Raw genomic sequence first — 20,077 nt, forward strand, 5'->3', positions numbered from 1 at the left:
ATCTCCTGGAACTTGAATTTCACTGAAATATTGTTTAGACTTGGCTGCCGATGCGAAAAACCAAACGGCTAATATACCACTCTTATGGGAAATTGCCTTGACGGAGATTTTGTCACAAACACTAAAACGCGTTTTTCTCGGAATACTTGATTTGGCATAATAGCCGAATTTTCAATTATGGGCAGTATGACATTTTTGCCCGTTACCGACAATTATCGACATTACCGACGGCTTTTTGGTTGTATTTCACAAAAAAAAACCCTTAACAGAACGAGGATTGAACCACTAACTTCTTGGTTATTGATCCGACACGCTACCACCGCGCCATGGACGCTTGATGAAAAGTAAGTGAAAGAGCACCAACATTTGCTTTTCTTTGGAGTGTTGCTCGGGGACGGGCCTATAACGCTGTGTTGGTGAGAACTGCAGATCGCTGAAATGTTTACACACGGGCAAAAATGATTTAGGGGCTTGTTGCAAAAAATGTTATAAAATATGACATTTTCTGCAGCAAATCCACTGTTGCATAATTTGAGATATATTTTTCCTTTGGGTGTATTTTATTTTCTGAAATCAACAAAAATCTTTGTCCTTCAATTGGTAATAAATTGATATTTTTTCAAATTTCCTTCAACAGCCTAGACTTGATTATCCGATGTTTCGATTAGCCGGAGGTTTCTTATGAACCTCGTATCGTGGACCATTTTCTCGTATTTTCTCTTTTTTCACTTTTATAACATCAAAATCGTGGTCTAGGGGTAAGCGTGGTTGCCTCTCACCCAGTCGGCCTGGGTTTGATCCCAGAAGGTCTCGGTGACAAATTTTGAGACGAGATTTGTCTGATCACGCCTTCCGTCGGACAGGGAAGTAAATGGTGGTCCCGGTCTAACCTAGAGGTTAGGTCTTTAGCTCAATCCAGGTGTAGGAATCGTCTCTCTGGGTCCTGTCTCGGTGGAGTCGCTGGTAGGCAGTTGGACTAACAATCCAAAGGTCGTCAGTTCGAATCCCGGGGTGGATGGAAGCAAGGTGTAAAAAGAGGTTTGCAATTGCCTCAACAATCAAGTCTTCGGACACCTAGTTTCGAGTAGGAATCTCGTAATCGAGAACGCCAAGGCAATGCTGTAGAGCGAATAATATGATATTTTTTTGAACATCAAAATCAAGGTGGACGATTTTGCTCGAACATCAGGGTTTTTGAACAGATTTCAGGACGCTGTATATTAGGGTGATCCAAATCCAGGCTATTTCGGGGCTACCCACTGGAATCAAAGATTGACCCATCACTAGACTAAATTCCAAATTTAAGCTCATTCTGACCACAGGAACCCCTCCCTCCAATCGCTTAAAGTTTGTATGGGAAAAATCGTCAAAATGTATGGAGAAAAGCAACTGTTTCAGTTTTTTATCTGTGGAGGGCGCCAATAGTCATCCAATCTTTATCAATTCACAGGTGTAGAATCTTCATTCAGAACAACTTTCCCGAAGACACCATATTTTACAGATTTTTTCTATCTTTTTCTAAATTTTCTAGTTTTCTCATAAAAAAAAATTAAACAAATATTAGAAAATTGTACACCAAAATCCAAAATGCTGGAAATACACGCATACGTTTCATAAAAATATTGATTAAAGGTAAAAACACATTTCTCGACTTTTTTTATTATGTCCTATAAACATATGGAAGGCAATAGCTTATAGGACCATTTCCAAAAAAAACTCTGGATTTGAGCAATTCTCTACCAAAACCAGAAATGGATTTTATTTGTATTTTTTTTTTTATTAGGCTGAAACTTTTTTTAGGCTTTCCCTATGACCAAAGAAGTTATTTTATGTCATTGGTTCACTCACACAAGTTTCCATACAATTTTTGCAGCTTTCAATGCACAAATGGTACGTAAATATTTGAAAACCTGTTGTTGTTGTTGAGGAATATTCAGAAAAAATAGGCACACGAGAAAAAAAATTGCCGATTTTTGTGTCACCTTTTTTTACAAAAACTCAATTTCCCAAAATCGTTTTTTTTATTTTCGAGAGTTTTGTATTATGTTTTAGAGGACCAAAACCCGCAAATTTTGAGCCATAAAGAAGTACACGCAGAAAAATAAGGCATATTTGAATCAATAAAACATTTTGTTGATTTGAAAATCAAGATTTTTGTTGAATCAACGCTAAACGTCAAAGCAACTTTTTCAAAACAACAAAAGATTTTTGTGGAATAAACTGCCCATGATCGCATAAATGTCCCATATGCATTTTCATCACTTTTGAGTTATTGACGCAGTTTGGTTCAAAATCGTGTGCTCTTTCAGAAGAGCCTATAACATCCAGTACTTTGTTCTAGAAATCAGGAGGAAATCCAGTTTTTTCGTGAAAACTTAACACGTAGCCTTATGTATGGGACAAGCTTCCCTAGCGTTTTTCTCAGCTCGCTGTTTTTGCATATGGGACATTTATGTGAACATGGGCAGTAAAGAAAATCAAGGTTTGTTTTTAACCAACCCTCTGGCACCACTGTAAATGGTTAGAACGTTTGACAGTCACCAAAACCTCGAAGAGCCCACGTAGTAGTATTAGTGAAGAGCCCACGTTGTTTATCGTGGGCTCTTCACTAATACTACTACGTGGGCCCTGTGAGTGTAGCAGTATTGGTGTTGTCTGTTTGTTTACACCAAATCTTCTAGAAACATCACTTTTTTGTGTACAAATCTGTTACGGAAAAAGGTGAGAACTGTTGCTTCCGATTGACCGGGAAGATTTGCCGGGTAGCACTGGACCGGGGACTGGCCAAGTCCCGCTGTTGATCCTTCCGAACAACTCGCTGCAATCTCCGGCAGGGAGTAACCGACCAAGTGCAGAAACATCCGTGATTCCGGTGATTGTGGCGGAGCTGGTCTTTCCGAGCATCATTCGATGACCTTCTCCGAGGACTGGCCCACTCCCGCTGTCGACTCGCACAGGGAATCGAAGGAATCGAAGTTCATCGCGAAGTGGTCCGAACAAATCTGAACTTTGAACTTGCAAAACCGTCTTCATCGCCACTTCGCGGGGCTTTTATCCATAGTCTCTGGCGGATAGGGTCTAGTGGGGGAACTAGTGTTTGGAAATCCGTCCCGTGTCGTTAATTTCTAATGGAAATCATTTCAACATTATGAAATTATGCCTTTTTAAACCACGCGGTTTGTTTATTTTCAAATTTTGACAGCAAATGCGTTCTTCATCTTCTTTGTTGTCTTCATGTTTGCGTCGAACATTTAGGTTTCATAAACATGGCCGTCGTGACAGAGGGCTGTTTTTAACGCAAAATAGGCGTTGATTATATTCAACAATAAGTTTTTTGAATCAAACCTCGTACAGGCTGATTCTACAAAATATTTTTCTACGTGTATGGTCAAAATTCTACCACCGAGTTATGATTTTTTGGAACAATAGTGATTTTTGGAAAAAAAAAATCGAAATTTTATGTAATTTTTTTTACTTCATTTTTTATGTAAAATTAAAATTGAAATTTCATGCAAATTTTTTTACTTCATTTTTTATGTAAAATTGAATTTGCAATCGAAAAATAATTGTTGTTTTTTATATAAACGTAAATGATACCCTCTACCAACAACAATACAGAAGCCCTCTAGAGGTAACTAGCAGAATGAATACAGCATGTTGTAAACACGCATGGCTGGAATTAGACTAATTGAGAGATTTGTTTTATGATCTTAAAAATCTAAATTACTCTTTGACATATTTTTGCCTCTTCTGAGATTCTGTTCATCAAACACTTCATAAGCTGATAAAAAAATAATAATTTTGGGCTCACAAATCTTGTTAATAAAATGAATTTTTCTGGTCAAACCGTGTTCCTCTTTGGGCCGGCAGGCAAAATTCACCACATAAACAATGTGATGAACTCCCGAATAGGTACAAGTTTGTCAAATACCCCGGGCTGCATTGCACTTTTACTTTGCCACATTATTTTGATGTTCAGTATACTCACATGCCCTTAACACGATGGACCTCGAAGCGCTACCTCCGGAACTAATCTGGAACATCCTGGACAACATCGGCGAACTGCGTGATCGCAAAAACGCCTCCCTGGTATGTCGCTCGTGGAACTGGATGCTGTTCAACTCGTCCAAATGGTTGCGGCAGGTCAACTTTCGGGTTTGTCCCAAAGTCAGCACCGTTGAACAGCTGGAGGTCGAGCAGGTGTTTGACCGGATGCTGAACGTAATGGTTGGGAGTAAGCGGAACTACGTTAGTGTGGAGTTCTTTCATGTGAACTTCGACAGGGTTCTGGCGAGGGAGTTTCTGTTCTTTATGGTACAGCTGTGTTGTGATACGGTTGAGGTTTTGAGGTTTACGAACTGCCATGGGTTGAGGCGGAGTGAGCTGTGGCAGGTTCTGGATTTGCTGCCGGAGTTGAGGGAGGTGGTGATATCGGGAGGGATTCACTATGACGAGTTGGAAGAGGAGTTGGAGCTTTGCCGACTGAAGAAGTTGACTAGCTTAACCTTGGATATTGGAGATGACTGCCGGATGTATCAGGACTTTTTGCTGGCTGCACCTGGGTTGGAGTGCTTGAAGGTTCGAACTATTCATGGATGTTTGGATCTTAAGGATGTGGCAACGGTTCGGTTCTTTAGTCAGCAACTGAAGGAAGTCAGCTTTTCTACGAATCGAAGTTACAATCAGTCGGAGTTCTCCGATGTAGACTTTAGAAATTTGACGAAGCTAGAACTTAAATTGCTGGGACCGGTATGGCCACAACTGTTCAAACAGCTAAAGCAGCTCAGGGAGCTCAACTTGGAGGCATGCATCAACGACGAAGTAATCACTGCCATCTGCAGCTTTTCTACCAAGATCCAAAACTTGACTCTAGTCTGCACCGGCATGGCAGAATGTACAAAGTTCAGCATGTTATCCCGTCTGGAAGACCTGGAAACCCTACACATCCGCGGTATCTACAAGTACAGCTGGAAGCACGTAACCTTTACCAAGCTCCGATCCCTCCACCTGGACAACGTAGGAACCGACTTTACGAACTTTCTCAAAGAGCTATCAAGTCTACGATCGCTGGAGATTCACGACACCAAAATCAGGAACGAGCAGATGATCAAGGTAACGCTGAACGCTCCGACGGTGGAACGACTGGAGCTGGCCTTTTGCAGCAAGCTAAGCGACAAGGCGTTCAAACATCTGTCCGACATGGTTGCGCTTACGGAGTTGCGACTGTGGGGCGTCCAAGTCTCGAAAACAATTGATGAAAGGATTGGATGTCCGCGGATGCGCAAAATCATCTTCTACTTGAATGACAACGTAAGTTTCATCGTTTTCATATTAAAATTTTAAATTTGAACACATTTTCTCCTTTCAAGATCGAGGACTGCACCCTGAACGCCATAGCTGCCAAGCTGCCCGACCTGGAGCAGCTCGTCCTGTACGACTGCTACCGAATAAGTCCGGCGGGTGTGGTTGAGCTGCGCAAACGACTTCCCGCCTGCAACGTGCTGGAACTGTACCGCGGCGACGAACTCCCGCCGGAGCTGGTGGCGGAAACGCAAATCTACTACCGCAACGCCGAGTACCCCAACGGAGTACTCAAGCAGGAGCTACCATTTCAGTGGTATTGAATGACGAAGCTGAGTTATTACGTTAGCCATAGCTGTTTTAAAATATATTTACAATATTTTACTTGCTTTTGATCCCCGAATGCAGTGTGATCCGTGATATCAAGTGAAAAAGCCAAACCCGTCTTAATTGCAATTATTTTTTATTTGACTCAAAACAATAAATATTGTAATAAAAATAAAACAACCACTAATATCTCATTACCAACACTTGGCCCAAGGGGCTTCCGCTTCCCGATCCGGTTCCAGCTTTTTCAGCTTCACGACGGCGCATTTGCGCATCCGTTCGCGAAGTTCGTAGATTGTGTCCTCGTCCACCTTGAAGCAGTCGATCACGTTCAGCTCGGTTAGGTTGGGGAATGCCTTCGGGATGTCCAGCACGGATTTGTTGGTGATCTAGAAGAGGGGAAAAGGATCGAAATATTATCAAGGAAACAATGCTGAAATCCCAATAATTTATAATAATTAATATTTTTTTTTGTCTGCCTGTGTGGATCAATCGGACCGCGCGCTGGACTCACAATCCAGAGGTCGCTGGTTCGAATCCCGAGGCGGACGCAAAAAATGCTAAGTGTTAATATAGGTATTCGGTGCCCTCTCCCCGTGCCATACCTTCACACTTAGGAGACCCGGGAGGCGGAGTCTTGTCGCAATAAGAACGATACACACCTGTGGAACCGTTGACGAAACCGCAAGGTTTAAGAGGGCCACATTATAAGGTGTAACGTCGATTCCGTTCAATAATTATTTTTTAATTAAAACCAAGATTTTTAAGGAAGCATTGCACAAGTTATAAAACGTCCATTGTAGAAAGGGAGATATTTCGCCAAATTAATAACGCCGATGTGGTTAGTTAGACTGTCCAAAATGTTCTGATTTTATTGTGATCGAAAAGTCCCCCAGAGCCTCACACACGAGGTACTGAGGTTTTGCTTACAGAGCATTAATCGAGCTACTTGCTTTAATCGCGGCGAGGTAAAAGAAGTTTAGCTTTGTTCGCAGTTTGGGTTTCTGTTGTCGGCTGTGCTGACGATGTTGGTGGCGTCGATCAATTATGCGGAAAGCAATTTCCGTAACTGCTCCCTCACCAAGAAAGGATCGTCCCGATCCGTATCGACTGCACATAAATGTTCCATCGGAAAGAACTACCAAACAGGTCACTCAACGAGTTTGAAATATCTCAAGCTTCTTTGGTGATGTTTGAAACAATATAGTTGTTGCTGTTTTGTAATTAAGTGTTACAAATATTTGTAATCAAAGATTACGTAATCCTTAATTACATCTTCGTTTGTTACATTTCTGTAACTCTGAATTACAAATTGAGACTTGTAATTAGCTATTACAAACAAACTATTATTTCATTGTAATGTTTCCTCATCTTCAACTTAAAATAGTTCCTTTACACATGTTATGTCCGATTTCGTTTTGTTTACCTTCTTTGTCGCGTAAAATTGCAACCCTCTGATGAAGGACAGTCAGACATTGGTCTGATGTTGTTCGTACGGAATGTTTTATGTAGTGATTAGATGGTCCAACATTCTGCTATTGTAGGCCATCATGATTTTGGAAGTGGCGCTATCTAGGCGGATGGTGCACACCCTAGCTGTTTTCAACGTATTTTGGTTTGAATTTTTACACACGTTTTTCAATGCTGTTTGTTCAATGATATACATCTGTTTTCTGTGCTTTAATCGCGGCGAGGTAAAAGAAGTTTAGCTTTGTTCGCAGTTTGGGTTTCTGTTGTCGGCTGTGCTGACGATGTTGGTGGCGTCGATCAATTATGCGGAAAGCAATTTCCGTAACTCACAACATCATTATTTTTAATGCCAGAACATCTAAAGGACGTATTAGACTATGACAAACAAACAAACAAACTTTTTTACAGTTTGACAGTTTGCCTGCATACATTTGGCTTTGTTTGCGAGTTCACCGCAAACAAGTTTGCGAGTTTGGTAAACTGTCAAACACGAAAAAGGGGGAGTTTGTTTGTTTGTTTGCCATAGTCTAATACCTCCTTTAGTAGAATTAATCGCAAATTTGATTCGATTCGACAGGACATGACAAGTTTGACGAAGAACATTGTAAGCCAGCAAACATATTAAAAGGCCGTTCTAGCAATATTTTCAAAACCTATATAGTGACCGTTTCTGTCGGAATTCTGATTTACATATCCAGTATAACTAAGGCTACCAACTCTTGCTGAGCCAAAATCCGTATACTTTACCGATATGACACCATTTTTTTTTTTTTTTTGCTGTGAACAGACACGGACCACTGCGACACTTGCGTATCTATTGTAGTATGATCTGTTCTCAGGTTTTCTGTTTTGCTGCTGTTACAGCCTGCCGAACGATCGTCTTCCGTAGCGCTATTGTTTGAGCGAGACAGTATTTGACGAATTATTCGAGCAGTTGCCCCCTCTCATTCCCCAGACCAATCCCCCAATGCCATGCCACACGAGCACGAGAGACCGATCCGAGGACGTGGAGATGAGCGAGATTGAGGGGAAATCTCGTATATTTTTGACCCATCTAGAGATCGTTACCGATCATATAGCCCAATCTTCAGCTCGAATTTTGCCTGAGAGCATGTGACCGAGTCGAAAGTAGCATTTGAAGCTCTTCTCTGTGTACTGCTACAGAGTTCTTCAACGCTCAGACTCAGTCGCCAACAGATCGTCCGAGAGATTGGATGGGATGGGTTTTGGGGAGGCTTGGGACTTGACAAAGTCAATTCCTGCAGCAGCCGAAATCCCCCCTCGACCGCCACCTTCCCCTTTTGCCTCGCCAGATGGGGTTCAAGCCATCGACCTTCCGCTTACAAAGCGAAACCCGTACCACTACACCACGGGAGCTCGGCTGACACCATGGTATAACAAAAACTGTCAAGGAATTATTTAGATAAGTTTGGAATTTGGGAATTAAAAATATTTTTGTTGAACGTTTAAAAGTTTACGAAATGTCAAGTTTGCTTTTACAAATAATATCGCTGTTAGTGTTTTCACGAAAACATTTCTAGAGGTCCTATAAATACAAGCACAACACAAGGTTTTCACAAGCCAAAATTTGATCTTTTATTTAATAAATATGTTTTGTAAGGATTTTCAAAAGAACAATAATTGACAATCATGTTTATACTGAGGAAAACCCGGAAAATTATTCAAGTAATCCCTTTAAAATCAAACTGACATTTAAATAAAAATATCTAATTAGAGAAAGCTTTGGCCCAATCAAAAAAGCAATGAAATTTTTAAAAAGTTGTTAAAGTTCCGTATTAAATCCGTATTATGCGAAAAAATCCGTACAAAAATTCCGGCCTGTTAAAAATCCGCGGAGAAGGTCGAAAATCCGTACGGTAAGGAAAAAATCCGTACAGTTGGTAGCCTTAAGTATAACATATTTTTTAAATTCTGATACCGCAATTTAGAGGGGGGAAGATTCTGGAAGTTTACATAATTTACGATTTACCCGAATTTTAATTAACTTTAAACAAATTTGCCAAAACTTATTCTTACCAAAAATTCTAGCCATAATTACCCATAACTTACCCATCCACTACCTCCAACGGCGAACGTTCGCAAATTCGGACACTTGGGAAACCGTAGGAAAGCATTCTCCGAGATCGGCACCGACCAGCATCGCAGCTCAATAAGGCCGCTCAGATAGTTTAGAAACTGAAACCCGTTATCTTTGACCTAAAACAGATAGAATTTGAAGTAATTTGAATGCAATCACTCTTAGACTACCTCGTCATACCTGATAGCAGTACTCCAGTGACAACGATTGCAAATTCACCATCGATTTCGTGATCAACATAAGACTAGCGTTCTCAAACGTGTGATCGTAGATTTTCAGAAACGTCACGTGAGGCACGAAACTCGCCAGATGATCGTAAAAGTCATTCGTCGTCGAAACCCCGTCCAGAATTAGCTTTCTAACACCCAGTAACCGGACGTCCTTCAGGAAGCACTTTTCCCTCACCGATCCCTGCAGCTTCAGACTTTTGAGATTCTTGATATCGGCGACGCTCTTGAACGTGCTCGCCTTCATCAACTGCACGTTGATGCAAAGATGCGTTAGCTGACTCCACTTAGAAATCGAGAGCAAGGTGTCCTCGTTGACGGGCCCCGATATGGACGCACTTTTGACGTTCTTCATCTGCTGGAAACAGGCCACACTGTACTTTGGGTCGATGATTTGCGGCCAATGAACGTTTAGTTGTTGCAGGTTTTCGAAGTTCTCGAGTTCGGAGAACTTCTGAAGCTGGGAACCTTCCAAGAGGACGTGCAGGCACTTGAGTTGCTTGCTATAGAACCGAATTAAGTCTAGTGAGGCATTCTCCGCTCCGACCACGTCCAACGAAGTCAGATTGGGAAACAATGTTGGTACTAACTCTCGCAGCTCCGATTCATACCCGCGCTGAGTCAGTTCCAGCGATCGCAAATCCCCAAACTCGGGCACAACCATGTCACACTCTTCGCTGCACAGACTTCCCTCGATGATGAGTTCGCGCAGCTTGTGCGTCTTCAACAGGAATCTCACCAACAGTGGCAGTGTAATCACGTACGTGGACAGCCTCAGCGAGGTCAGTTCCGAGCCGAACTTGTCCAGAACTTGAACGCAGAAGGCTTCACTGGACGCTTCGGTCCATTCCAGCGTGAGGTTGCGGTAGCAGCGACTGCTTTTGAGCAGGATCTTGCGTTCCTTGGCGTTGAGGTAGTCCACTGCGTGGAGCGAGATCGACCGCATTGGGCGATCGGAGAAAGCGAGCCGGTTCCATAGTCGGGATACGCGAGCTACGACCTTGCGATCGCGCAGTTTGAGGAAGCTGAAGATTAGAAGTAGGACTTCTTCGGGCAGGTCGCGAATCTTGGCCATTTGAACACCGTGCACTGAACTGCCGACTGAATTTGTAGCTAATAGAAAGTAAACATTAAACTGACAAATGAATTCATGTATTCGAAAACAGAAGAGTAGATGCATCTTATTTCACCTCATGCATTTCAGAAACTGCTCGAATCATTTGAGTTTCGAGTCTGTTCATTTCCATCTGGTGATGAATAGGAAAACTGAAAGTAAAACAAATCTCACGAAAAAAAAAATCCAATTGGAATCCTGATCGAACAGTTCATATGAGTAGCATTATGTTGTATTTACACTTAAGCTAACAAATTACTCACAATGATTAGACAAAATCATTTTGTATTTCATTCTTCAAGATATTAAAAATATATCATTTAAAGAATATCCTCAATCAACAGATTTTGATATTACATTGCTACCTCAAGAACAATTCGAGCGGATTGATGCCCTACAAGCAAACACAGTTGTTCCAGGTAGTCAAGTCACAGTTGAGTCACAAAGACGCTGTCCGAACACTTGTCTCTCCTGGAACGAGACTCAACTGATAACAATAAACCATACTCTCTTGCGATCCTCTCAAGACGCTATATTTGAGCGCCCTGCACTCATGTCCCAATCAGTCAATTGTTGATAATTGAACTGAACGGATGCACGAGCCGTAAACGATCATGCAATTGTCCGCACTGGTACTGACTTTCCTCACCGGAACGATTTCGTCTACGCATGGCGAAGCTACCTTCAGTTCGCACATCTTCAAGTACGTGAAGACTAAAACTTCTCCGGAGGTTCAGCAAACGGCCACCGCAGAACTGATCAGTCGGATCGTCCCAGAACGTGCGAGCCAGTTCAAGGTCACGGTCGATAGTGCGCTGAAACCGAACTCGTTCAAGGTATGATTGCTACTTTCTTTTGCTGTGATGAATTTATTCAAATTGAATCGCTTGTAGATAACAAAAACTTCGGACTCCAGCGTTGTTGTCATTGTTGGATCTAGTGGTGTAGCAGCGTCTAAAGGGTTCTACCACTACCTAAAGTACTACTGCGGCTGTCACGTTTCATGGGATGGCGATCAACTTGATCTTCCAGACGATCTACCCAACGTAAATGTTACTGTGGAAGCTCCGAGCAGCATCGTATACTACCAGAACGTGTGCACTTGGTCGTACTCGTTCAGCTGGTGGACCTGGATGGAATGGCGACGCCACATCGACTGGATGGCTCTGCAAGGGATCACACTGAGTTTGGCCCCATTTCAGGAAGATTTGTGGACGGAAGTGTTCAGCGAGTACAACCTAACACAGCATGACATTGATGAACACCTGTCTGGACCCGGGTTCTTCGCGTGGCAACGTATGGGCAACATCCGCGGTTGGGGTGGTCCTCTAACGGAAAGCTTCAAAACGTTTGCGTCCGATCTACAGACCAAGGTGGTGCAGGAGATGCGACGATTCGGAATGATCTTAGCATTGCCAGCATTTGCCGGACATCTCCCAGTTCAGTTCAAAGCGATGTTCCCGCAAGCGAAACTCAATCCGGTGGAAGTGTGGAACGGATTCCCTGCCCAGTACGCCAGTCCACTGTTCCTGGACCCCGTCGATCCACTGTTTCAAAAGATCGGATCAAAGTTTGTCGCCAAAGCGATCGCACGCTACGGAACCGACCACATCTACTTCAGCGACCCGTTCAACGAGATTCAGCCGCGATCGGAGAGTGCTCGTTACTTGGCAAGTGCAGCGGCCGGGATCTACCAGGCCATGGTGGACGTTGATCCGTTGGCGGTTTGGCTACTTCAGGGGTGGATGCTCGTGAAGAATCCCTTCTGGAGCGATCGAGCGATCAAGGCTTTCTTTACAGCGGTACCAAACGGGAGGATGTTGGTACTGGACTTGCAGTCGGAACAATTTCCGCAGTACGTGCGGACTCAGTCGTACTACGGTCAACCGTTCATTTGGTGCATGCTCAGTAACTTTGGTGGAACGTTGGGAATGCTGGGATCGGTAGATTTAGTGTTCGAGAGGATCCGAGAGACAAGATCGAACGAAAGCATGACCATGATCGGGACCGGGATCACCCCTGAGGGTATTCAACAGAACTACGGATTGTATGAGTTTGCTCTGGAGATGGGATGGAATCCGGACATCAGTGACGTTGATGGTTGGTTTAAGAGGTATGCACTGGTGAGGTATGGGAATGATGACAAACGACTGCAGGATGCTTGGAGTATCTTTCGATCAACGGTGTACTCTTTCAAAGGCGTGGAAATGATGCGTGGGAAGTACACGTTCAATAGGAGGCCAAGCTTAAAGTTGCAACCTTGGGTAAGATCTACCTCTTTCAGTCATAAACTTTACTAACAAGAACATTTCCAGGTTTGGTACAACGAGACTCGCTTCAATGAAGGCGTAGAGCTGCTACTCGCAGTCAACGGAATGAACGAGCTCTTCAAACACGATGTTATTGATCTAACCCGCCAGTTCCTTCAAAATACCGCTGACAAACTCTACCTCACCATCATGGATACCTACACCCTGAAGAACGCCGCAGCCCTCAGGCACTACTCCAACCTGTTCAAAGAGCTACTCCAAAACATCGACCGGCTCTTAGCGACAAACAATCATTTCCTACTAGGCCGCTGGCTAGAATCCGCCAAATCCCTCGCAACAACCAGCCTAGAACGTCAAAAGTACGAGTACAACGCCCGTAACCAAATAACCCTCTGGGGACCTCAGGGTCAAATCGTGGACTACGCCAACAAGCAGTGGTCCGGAGTAGTCAAAGACTTCTTCCTGCCTCGGTGGAGTTTGTTCCTGCAGGAGATGGAACTTGCGCTGGCCACCAACGGGACGATCAACGAAACCAAAGTAAGGGACAAAATATTCCGCAAGGTCGAGCTACCGTTCAATACGGACCGTAAAAAGTATCCCGTTGAGGCGAGCGGTGAGGATGCGCTGGAGTTGGCTCGGGAGTTGTACCAGATTTGGAGCGAACGTAGCCGCGAGATGAAGAAGCTGCCGAGGGAGGTTTTGAAGACTAGGAAGAAGGGGCGGAAGGCATTCGTTTAGAGTTAGGTATTCGAAAAAAATAGTTTAAGAATTGTTTGTGCTCTATGTTTACCAAATAAATTTATTAAGGGTGCACAGCAACTAAGGAAGTTTTTTTCTTCTAATTCCAAAATTGTCCAACTTACGAACTCAATCCTGCAAAAATCTGACTGTAAAAAAAGTCAAACTTTGTTGTACATAATTTTGAATGCTGATTTTTAATAGATGATCACATCGAAAGTTCTCGTAGTTTTCAAAATACTGAAATGTGAGTACCAGAAATCTCGGTACAAAAGCCCTGGTTGATGTGCACCGTTAATAAGCTAAGAAATCATGTGAATAGATCAAATAAATCGTGGAATTCATGTTATTTTCGTCTTTTCGAGCAGTTTAAAATTCGTTCGAAAGTGTTCCCAGCAAGGTTGCCAGTCAATCTTTTCTTCTAAGATTTCACCATTTCAGCAATTTTCACCACAATTGACGTCTTCCCAGCTCGCCGATTCTGTCAAAACCAGTTGTTTTGGTTTCAGTCGGCTGTTTATCGATTAGATTTGTTATTTTTCACATTACTCAATCGAGTTGCAAGGATTCTCTACGTAAATTTGTTGTCCTAAAGAAAAATCTCAATATTGAAGGAACTATGGACGAACCAGTTCAGATAGGAGATCTACCAGAAGAAGTATGCCCTTAATTAACCTGATCATGATCAATTTCACAACATTGCAATCCCTTTCCCAGCTACTGCCGCACATCTTCGACAATCTGCCACTGCAAGACCTTAAAAATGTGTCCCTCGTTAGCCGTCTCTGGTCCCAGATAGCCTTCTCGGGCCGCTTCATGAACCGCGTCCTGCTCAAGCTGGACTTTCGCGACGGAGCGCCGGATTTGCACCGGCAGTATCTGCTGGAGAGCTCCCGTGCTTACCGACACATTGGCTTCTACTACCGCAGCGATCAGCTGGACCTGGGGATGCTGCTGGAAGTGTTGGAAAAGTTCGAGCAGTCCATCGTGAGCTTGAAGATTTGCCCAAACTACTTTATAATGCTGGCCGAGCTGAGGCAGATTTTGGTGCAGGTTAGATTATTATTGTGGTTATTCAAGTATCCTTAATTTTATCCTTGTTATACACGTCATGCAATGACGTGGTTGCATGTACTGGAACATTAGAAGCAAGAAGAATCTTTTGAAAGCAATACTTCGATTACCTAACAATACCTCCATCCAACCATAGGTTCGATGATAGACCCGAACACAGTTTTCTTTAAAAAATTAAGATCAGGCATAAAAAAGTACATAAATATTACTTAAGTGGCTATAACTTGAAACAGGGTTGCCAGATCTCAAACTTTGAAACTCCTCAGTCTTTCGATTACTTATCCGTTATCTATTATCGTTGGATAATTTTTCCGGATTAAGTTTCCACACAAATCAGTGAACTCTGGCATCAAAAAACTACATAAATATTGACCGTTTCTCTCGGATGTACACGCAATATGAGATTTGACAGTGCGCATTTGCCGCTGTTCGAGGCTGATTTGTCGCGTGTACTTTTGAACAATTCAGCCAATATCAAAACTTATTGACCTCATGTCCGCTTCCATCGTGTCCTGTTTCGGATTCCGCCAACTGGTTCCAGCACAATTCAATCACACTCACACTTTCGTGCCAACCGTTAACTCTCGACTGTCCACAGCGTAAACATAAACACGCGCCTATTTTTACTCGCTGTCAAAACCAAGTACACGCCTCGGGTAACCTAGTCTGTTTCGGGTTATTATTACCAGGTCAATATATTTATCTTATCTTATTTATATTATTAAAATTATTTTGAAAGACAAAATCCCTACACAATTCTTACGATCTACAGTTCATTTTTCTAAACAATATACCTTCCAGGTCCCCAACCTCGAAAGCCTCTACATCGTGTCCCGGATTTGCCCCGAACTGGGCAACCGCGAACCCATGCCTCCCTTCCCGGTCATGAACAAGCTCAAACATCTGTACCTGGAGAACGATGGCGGCCTGCAGCTGAACGAGATCGACTTCCGGATCATGACGCCGCACATCACCAGCCTCGACATGGACTGCGACTCGCAACGGGCCCTCGAGGTGTACACCCACTTTAGCGAGCAGCTGCGCGAACTTGCCGTGTTCTTCAAGCGGGACGACTTCTTTTTGCCGTTTTGTGAGCTGCGCTTTCCCAAGTTAGAGGTGCTGGACTTTTACAGTGACGATCAGCAGTTTGACATCCCGGAAGCGGTTCGGATAGTATGCGCGTTCTTCAGGAGGATGCCGAAGCTGCGGAGGATCACACTGCGGTGTAACGTTAATGAGGAAGTGCTGGCGGTTATTACGGAGAACTGTCCGGATTTGGGAACGCTGTATCTCAAGGGGGACAACTTGGGAGCGAAGTCCTTCCGCCATCTTGGACAATTAAAGAAGCTGACGGTATGTTCAACTTGTCTGGGAATCTTCCGGTTTTAATACAAATTCTTTCAGAGTCTCAAAATCGAAGGATGGATCCGGTGTAACATCCTCCAGGACTGCAAACCGATACCATCGCTGGACTCGATGTACCTCCACTCCGTGCTAATCGACGACACACAGGGATTCTTCCGATTGCTCAAAGATGTCGCCCCGAACCTACGGATACTGGAAGCGATCGAGTCGGACATCGACGACGAGTGCCTGAAGTACATCAGTTGCAACATCGCTTCGCTGCGAAGTTTGCTGTTGGAGTTTTGCCCGAATGTAGGTTGTACCTTCATCAAAATCTTCATCAAATCTAATCTAGCATCTTCCCCAGCTCACAGAGGACGCCTTCAGCTTCCTGGACCGGTTAACGAACCTGCACGAGCTGAAGCTCGGCTACCTGGACGTCCCGCACAACCTGTTCGAGCTCATCCCGAAAAACTCGGTCCGCCACCTGGAGCTGTACCGTTGCGACAAAGTGAGCTCCATCTTTCGCCAAATAAACTAAATGAAACACCCTAGAAACCCAAATTTCTTGTAGCTGGACGACGCAGTCCTCCCACTGGTCGCGGAAAAGTTCCCCCAGCTGTGCTACATGGAGATCGCCAGCTGCCACAAGATCACGCTCGAGGGCGTGGACCGGATCCGGGCGCTGATGCCGAGCGCCGAGATAGTGAGCTTTATGCTGTTCTAGCTACACGGGAAAACGACCAAGTACTACACGGTGTACTTTGAGCGGATGCACAGCAAGGAGGAGCGCCACCTGGACGACGGGATGTGACGGGGTAGAGTCGCGACGAAGGGGACGTTGCTGAACAGGATGGAGGTGGCCGTTGTGAGGAGGGTTTGGTGCATGAAGAGGATGTTTTACTCGCTGACGGGAAGCTCGCGGTGGAATTGATTTATTTGTTTCGCAAATTTGTAAAATTGTTTTTGTAAAAAGTAAACAAAATTGCTAGGATAGATTTGTTGAACGGTGGATGTTCGTGAACAAAATAATTTTAATTTGTAAGTTGTAATAATTAAGCTGGTATTTTATTTCGTAGAATAATCCGGTTTAACAATTTGTATTAATCGTATATAAAGTAATAATAGAAGGATAACACATAGAAAAACTACGATTAAATATAGAAATAGTAAATCAAGCAAAAATCGGTTATAGTATGTCATACATAACAAACCAGTCATTTCATGAAATACTAAGTTGTTCCAGTGTTAATTAATTTATCATACACGTTCATGTTAACCAAAGAAATTGTTCAATGTGGAATAGCAAGAAAACCTACCATGTAGAGAAAAAAAATATCAATTATATGCAATAGTCAATACAAAAGTCATCACCACTATCACCTACAGCTCCTATCAGCTTTACTTTTGTTACAGTTCATTTATAAAATAAATAAAATAATGATGTAAAAGTGTATTATCTACCAGAAGACTATTTTTTGGGCTTTCGACTAATTATTTGAATAAACGTCAATAGGATGGCACGGCCCTAGCCCTGTATAATGACAGCCTATGACCAATGCACAGTGGAAGCCGAGTCAACGGGCAATATTGACCATTTTACATGAAAAAAAAACGAAGTTGACTTTATAGCCACCATTGCTAGTACCAACCACTAGTGTCTTCCTTTTTATCTACAAGGACTTCGCCGCCCTGGGCTCCTAAGTGTATGAAAGTATGGCACGGAGCGACGGCGCCGAATACCCATATTTACACAAAGAATTTTAGAGCGCCCGCCGCGGGATTCGAACCGGCGACCTCTGGATTGTGAGTCCAGTGCGCGGTCCGATTGATCCACACGGCGGGACAACCATGACCATTTTACATACACGGAGAAAAATTAGTTTTCAAAATCGTGAACAAGCGTTCATGAAATTCGGAACCACAAACAAAGTGTTCAAATTTCATGGTACGTTTTTCAAAATAGTACCATGGAATTAGAACACATTGTTCGTGGTTCCGAATTTCATGAACGCTTGTTCACGATTTTGGGAACACTTTTTTCTCCGTGTACCTACTGAATTTTCTTCTTTCCTTTATATTCAGAATCTTGTGATTATTTTTACCTGGGAATGAATTTATTTTAAATTTTTCTGTGTTTTTTAAAATTTAAAAACCAAGCCATACATTTCAACATCTCTTAAAAGCCCATACATTTCAACATCTCTTAAAAGTATGTGATTTTCACATTTAATGATATTAGGCTTAATTTTAAAATTAGGTATTTCTCTACCTTTCCCCAAATCGAATTTCTTGCTAATTTTTTATTTGAATCAAACTTTGTCCATGCATTCCCTCTGTCAAAAAATGCCATTTTACATCATATTTTTTCCAAACAAGGATTCAAATAAATTTACAGGCTGGTCATATAAAATGGGCAAGTGAATATTTAAAAGAAAATTATCCTGAGAAAAAAATGTCTGTGCGATTTTCAAATTTCAAATAAAAAATATTTGTCCAAAAAACTTCAAAATTTTAATGGGAATAGTAGTCTAACCTGGAGTCCAGCCAACTGAAAACAATTTGATTGTGAAGCACCACAAAAAGTTTTTTTTCGGCGAAAAAAAAATCTTCTATACTTGGATATTTTAAGAACTAATGATTGCAGAACAACTAAGCAGGTGTAAAATGCATTTTAAAGCAATTTTCCATTCAAATGTTAATAACATGGCCTGTAATCTCAATTTTTATACTCATTTTTTTATTTTTATTTTTTTTGCTTCAAAAAATATTTGCGACGGCCTATGTATTTTTTTAATTTTCGATTTTACTATTGCACTAAAGTTTAGAAAGAATGGTGCAAAATGTGGTACCGGAGATATAATTATATAAAAATGTGATACAGTCTAGACTCGATTATCCGAAGGTTTGTATGAGACTTCGGATAATCGAGTAACGAACAAAAAAATACATTTTGTGGAAAATGAGTTAGTTTTTCAGTGTCATCTAGTAAGCTTTCATTTTTCAACTCGCGATACCTTGAAAATTAAATATTGGTTAAAAATTGAACATTTGTGAATTGATCTGCTTTATTCTATAAACAATAATTGTTATTTTTCATATTTGATTACAAATTTAATTATGAATATAAAAATAATTTTCATAACCACGTGGACACTTTTTTTTTGGAAATCTCAGATTATATGAACCTTGTATAGAAAACTAATGATTCAAAATGGCTTCTTTCGACATAGGGTGTCATCCAAATAAATAAAATACAGAATTGAAAATCTCTAAAAAAATCAAAATACTAGAGCATTACTCAACAATTTTTGATTTGAAATGTAGCACTACACATGTATACACAGAAAAAAAAGGTTGAATTTTGGAATGTTGAAAATTTGGTAGGTTGAATATTACCTCTTTTTTTGAGTAATAATACATAAAAATGTTTAAAAATGTGAACATGATAAATATTTATCAAAAACTGATGAAAATTCATAATTTTCTGGGGTAAAATTAATCATTTTTTTAGACACAATATCTGTCAACATTTCCTGATGAATATTACCATCATTTTTTTCTGTGTAGGGTGTCATCCAAATAAATAAAATACAGAATTTAAAATCTTTAAAAAAACGAAATACTAGAGCATTACTCAACAATTTTTGATTTGAAATGCAGTGATTTTCCCAGCTTTAACAATTTTATATTACAATCACAAAATGCATTCAAATATGAATAAAAAAACGTTCCGACATTTTCCCAAAATTATCAATTAAAAAAAAAGTAATCACTCCGAAACTAGTTTTTGCATCAACTTTGACGCAAAAGATATCTTTTTTATTCCCATAAATCAGAGCAGAGCCTCGTTGGATAAATTTATGACTCGTGCTGAAAAATCTTCATTTTGCACCTTGTTGCATACACTGCAATTTTAACTGTCCTTATAATATCACCTCCTACTTTGCCCAAGACAACAAAATTGATCAGAAAATCCCTAGCTGAACCAGCCTCCGGCTGTTAGCTCATTAATAAAGATAAATAATAATAATAATCAGAAGATCCCTTTATCTACATTTCTATCCTATGTGTGGAAAACGGAGAACAAACAATACAAATATTTCAATAATTT

The 20,077-nt window shown here is 41.7% G+C and overlaps 4 protein-coding genes across 4 annotated transcripts; 3 read left to right on the forward strand and 1 right to left on the reverse strand.

The window, feature by feature from the left end:
• The first annotated feature begins 3,918 nt into the window (after window positions 1–3,918).
• LOC6049070 lies at window positions 3,919–5,794 on the forward strand. Its single transcript, XM_001865851.2, has 2 exons — window positions 3,919–5,310; window positions 5,370–5,794. The coding sequence occupies exons 1-2, from the start codon at window positions 4,003–4,005 to the stop codon at window positions 5,622–5,624; spliced, it is 1,563 nt and encodes a 520-aa protein (XP_001865886.2). The 5' UTR covers window positions 3,919–4,002; the 3' UTR covers window positions 5,625–5,794.
• A 6-nt stretch (window positions 5,795–5,800) lies between these two features.
• LOC6049075 lies at window positions 5,801–10,571 on the reverse strand. Its single transcript, XM_001865852.2, has 3 exons — window positions 9,377–10,571; window positions 9,169–9,315; window positions 5,801–6,017 (listed from the first exon to the last, which is right to left on the reverse strand). The coding sequence occupies exons 1-3, from the start codon at window positions 10,496–10,498 to the stop codon at window positions 5,823–5,825; spliced, it is 1,464 nt and encodes a 487-aa protein (XP_001865887.2). The 5' UTR covers window positions 10,499–10,571; the 3' UTR covers window positions 5,801–5,822.
• A 424-nt stretch (window positions 10,572–10,995) lies between these two features.
• On the forward strand, window positions 10,996–13,545 carry LOC6049073 (alpha-N-acetylglucosaminidase). Its single transcript, XM_001865853.2, has 3 exons — window positions 10,996–11,373; window positions 11,431–12,801; window positions 12,853–13,545. The coding sequence occupies exons 1-3, from the start codon at window positions 11,152–11,154 to the stop codon at window positions 13,543–13,545; spliced, it is 2,286 nt and encodes a 761-aa protein (XP_001865888.2). The 5' UTR covers window positions 10,996–11,151.
• A 485-nt stretch (window positions 13,546–14,030) lies between these two features.
• On the forward strand, window positions 14,031–16,947 carry LOC6049069. The gene is made up of 6 exons (XM_038257984.1): window positions 14,031–14,203; window positions 14,263–14,598; window positions 15,421–15,972; window positions 16,024–16,275; window positions 16,331–16,474; window positions 16,538–16,947. Exons 1-6 carry the CDS (start codon window positions 14,165–14,167, stop codon window positions 16,688–16,690), a joined length of 1,476 nt encoding a protein of 491 aa, XP_038113912.1. The 5' UTR covers window positions 14,031–14,164; the 3' UTR covers window positions 16,691–16,947.
• Window positions 16,948–20,077: the final 3,130 nt, after the last annotated feature.

The sequence above is a fragment of the Culex quinquefasciatus genome, chromosome 2, assembly GCF_015732765.1.
Source record: "Culex quinquefasciatus strain JHB chromosome 2, VPISU_Cqui_1.0_pri_paternal, whole genome shotgun sequence".
In the NCBI taxonomy this organism is placed as follows: Eukaryota; Metazoa; Arthropoda; class Insecta; order Diptera; family Culicidae; genus Culex; species Culex quinquefasciatus.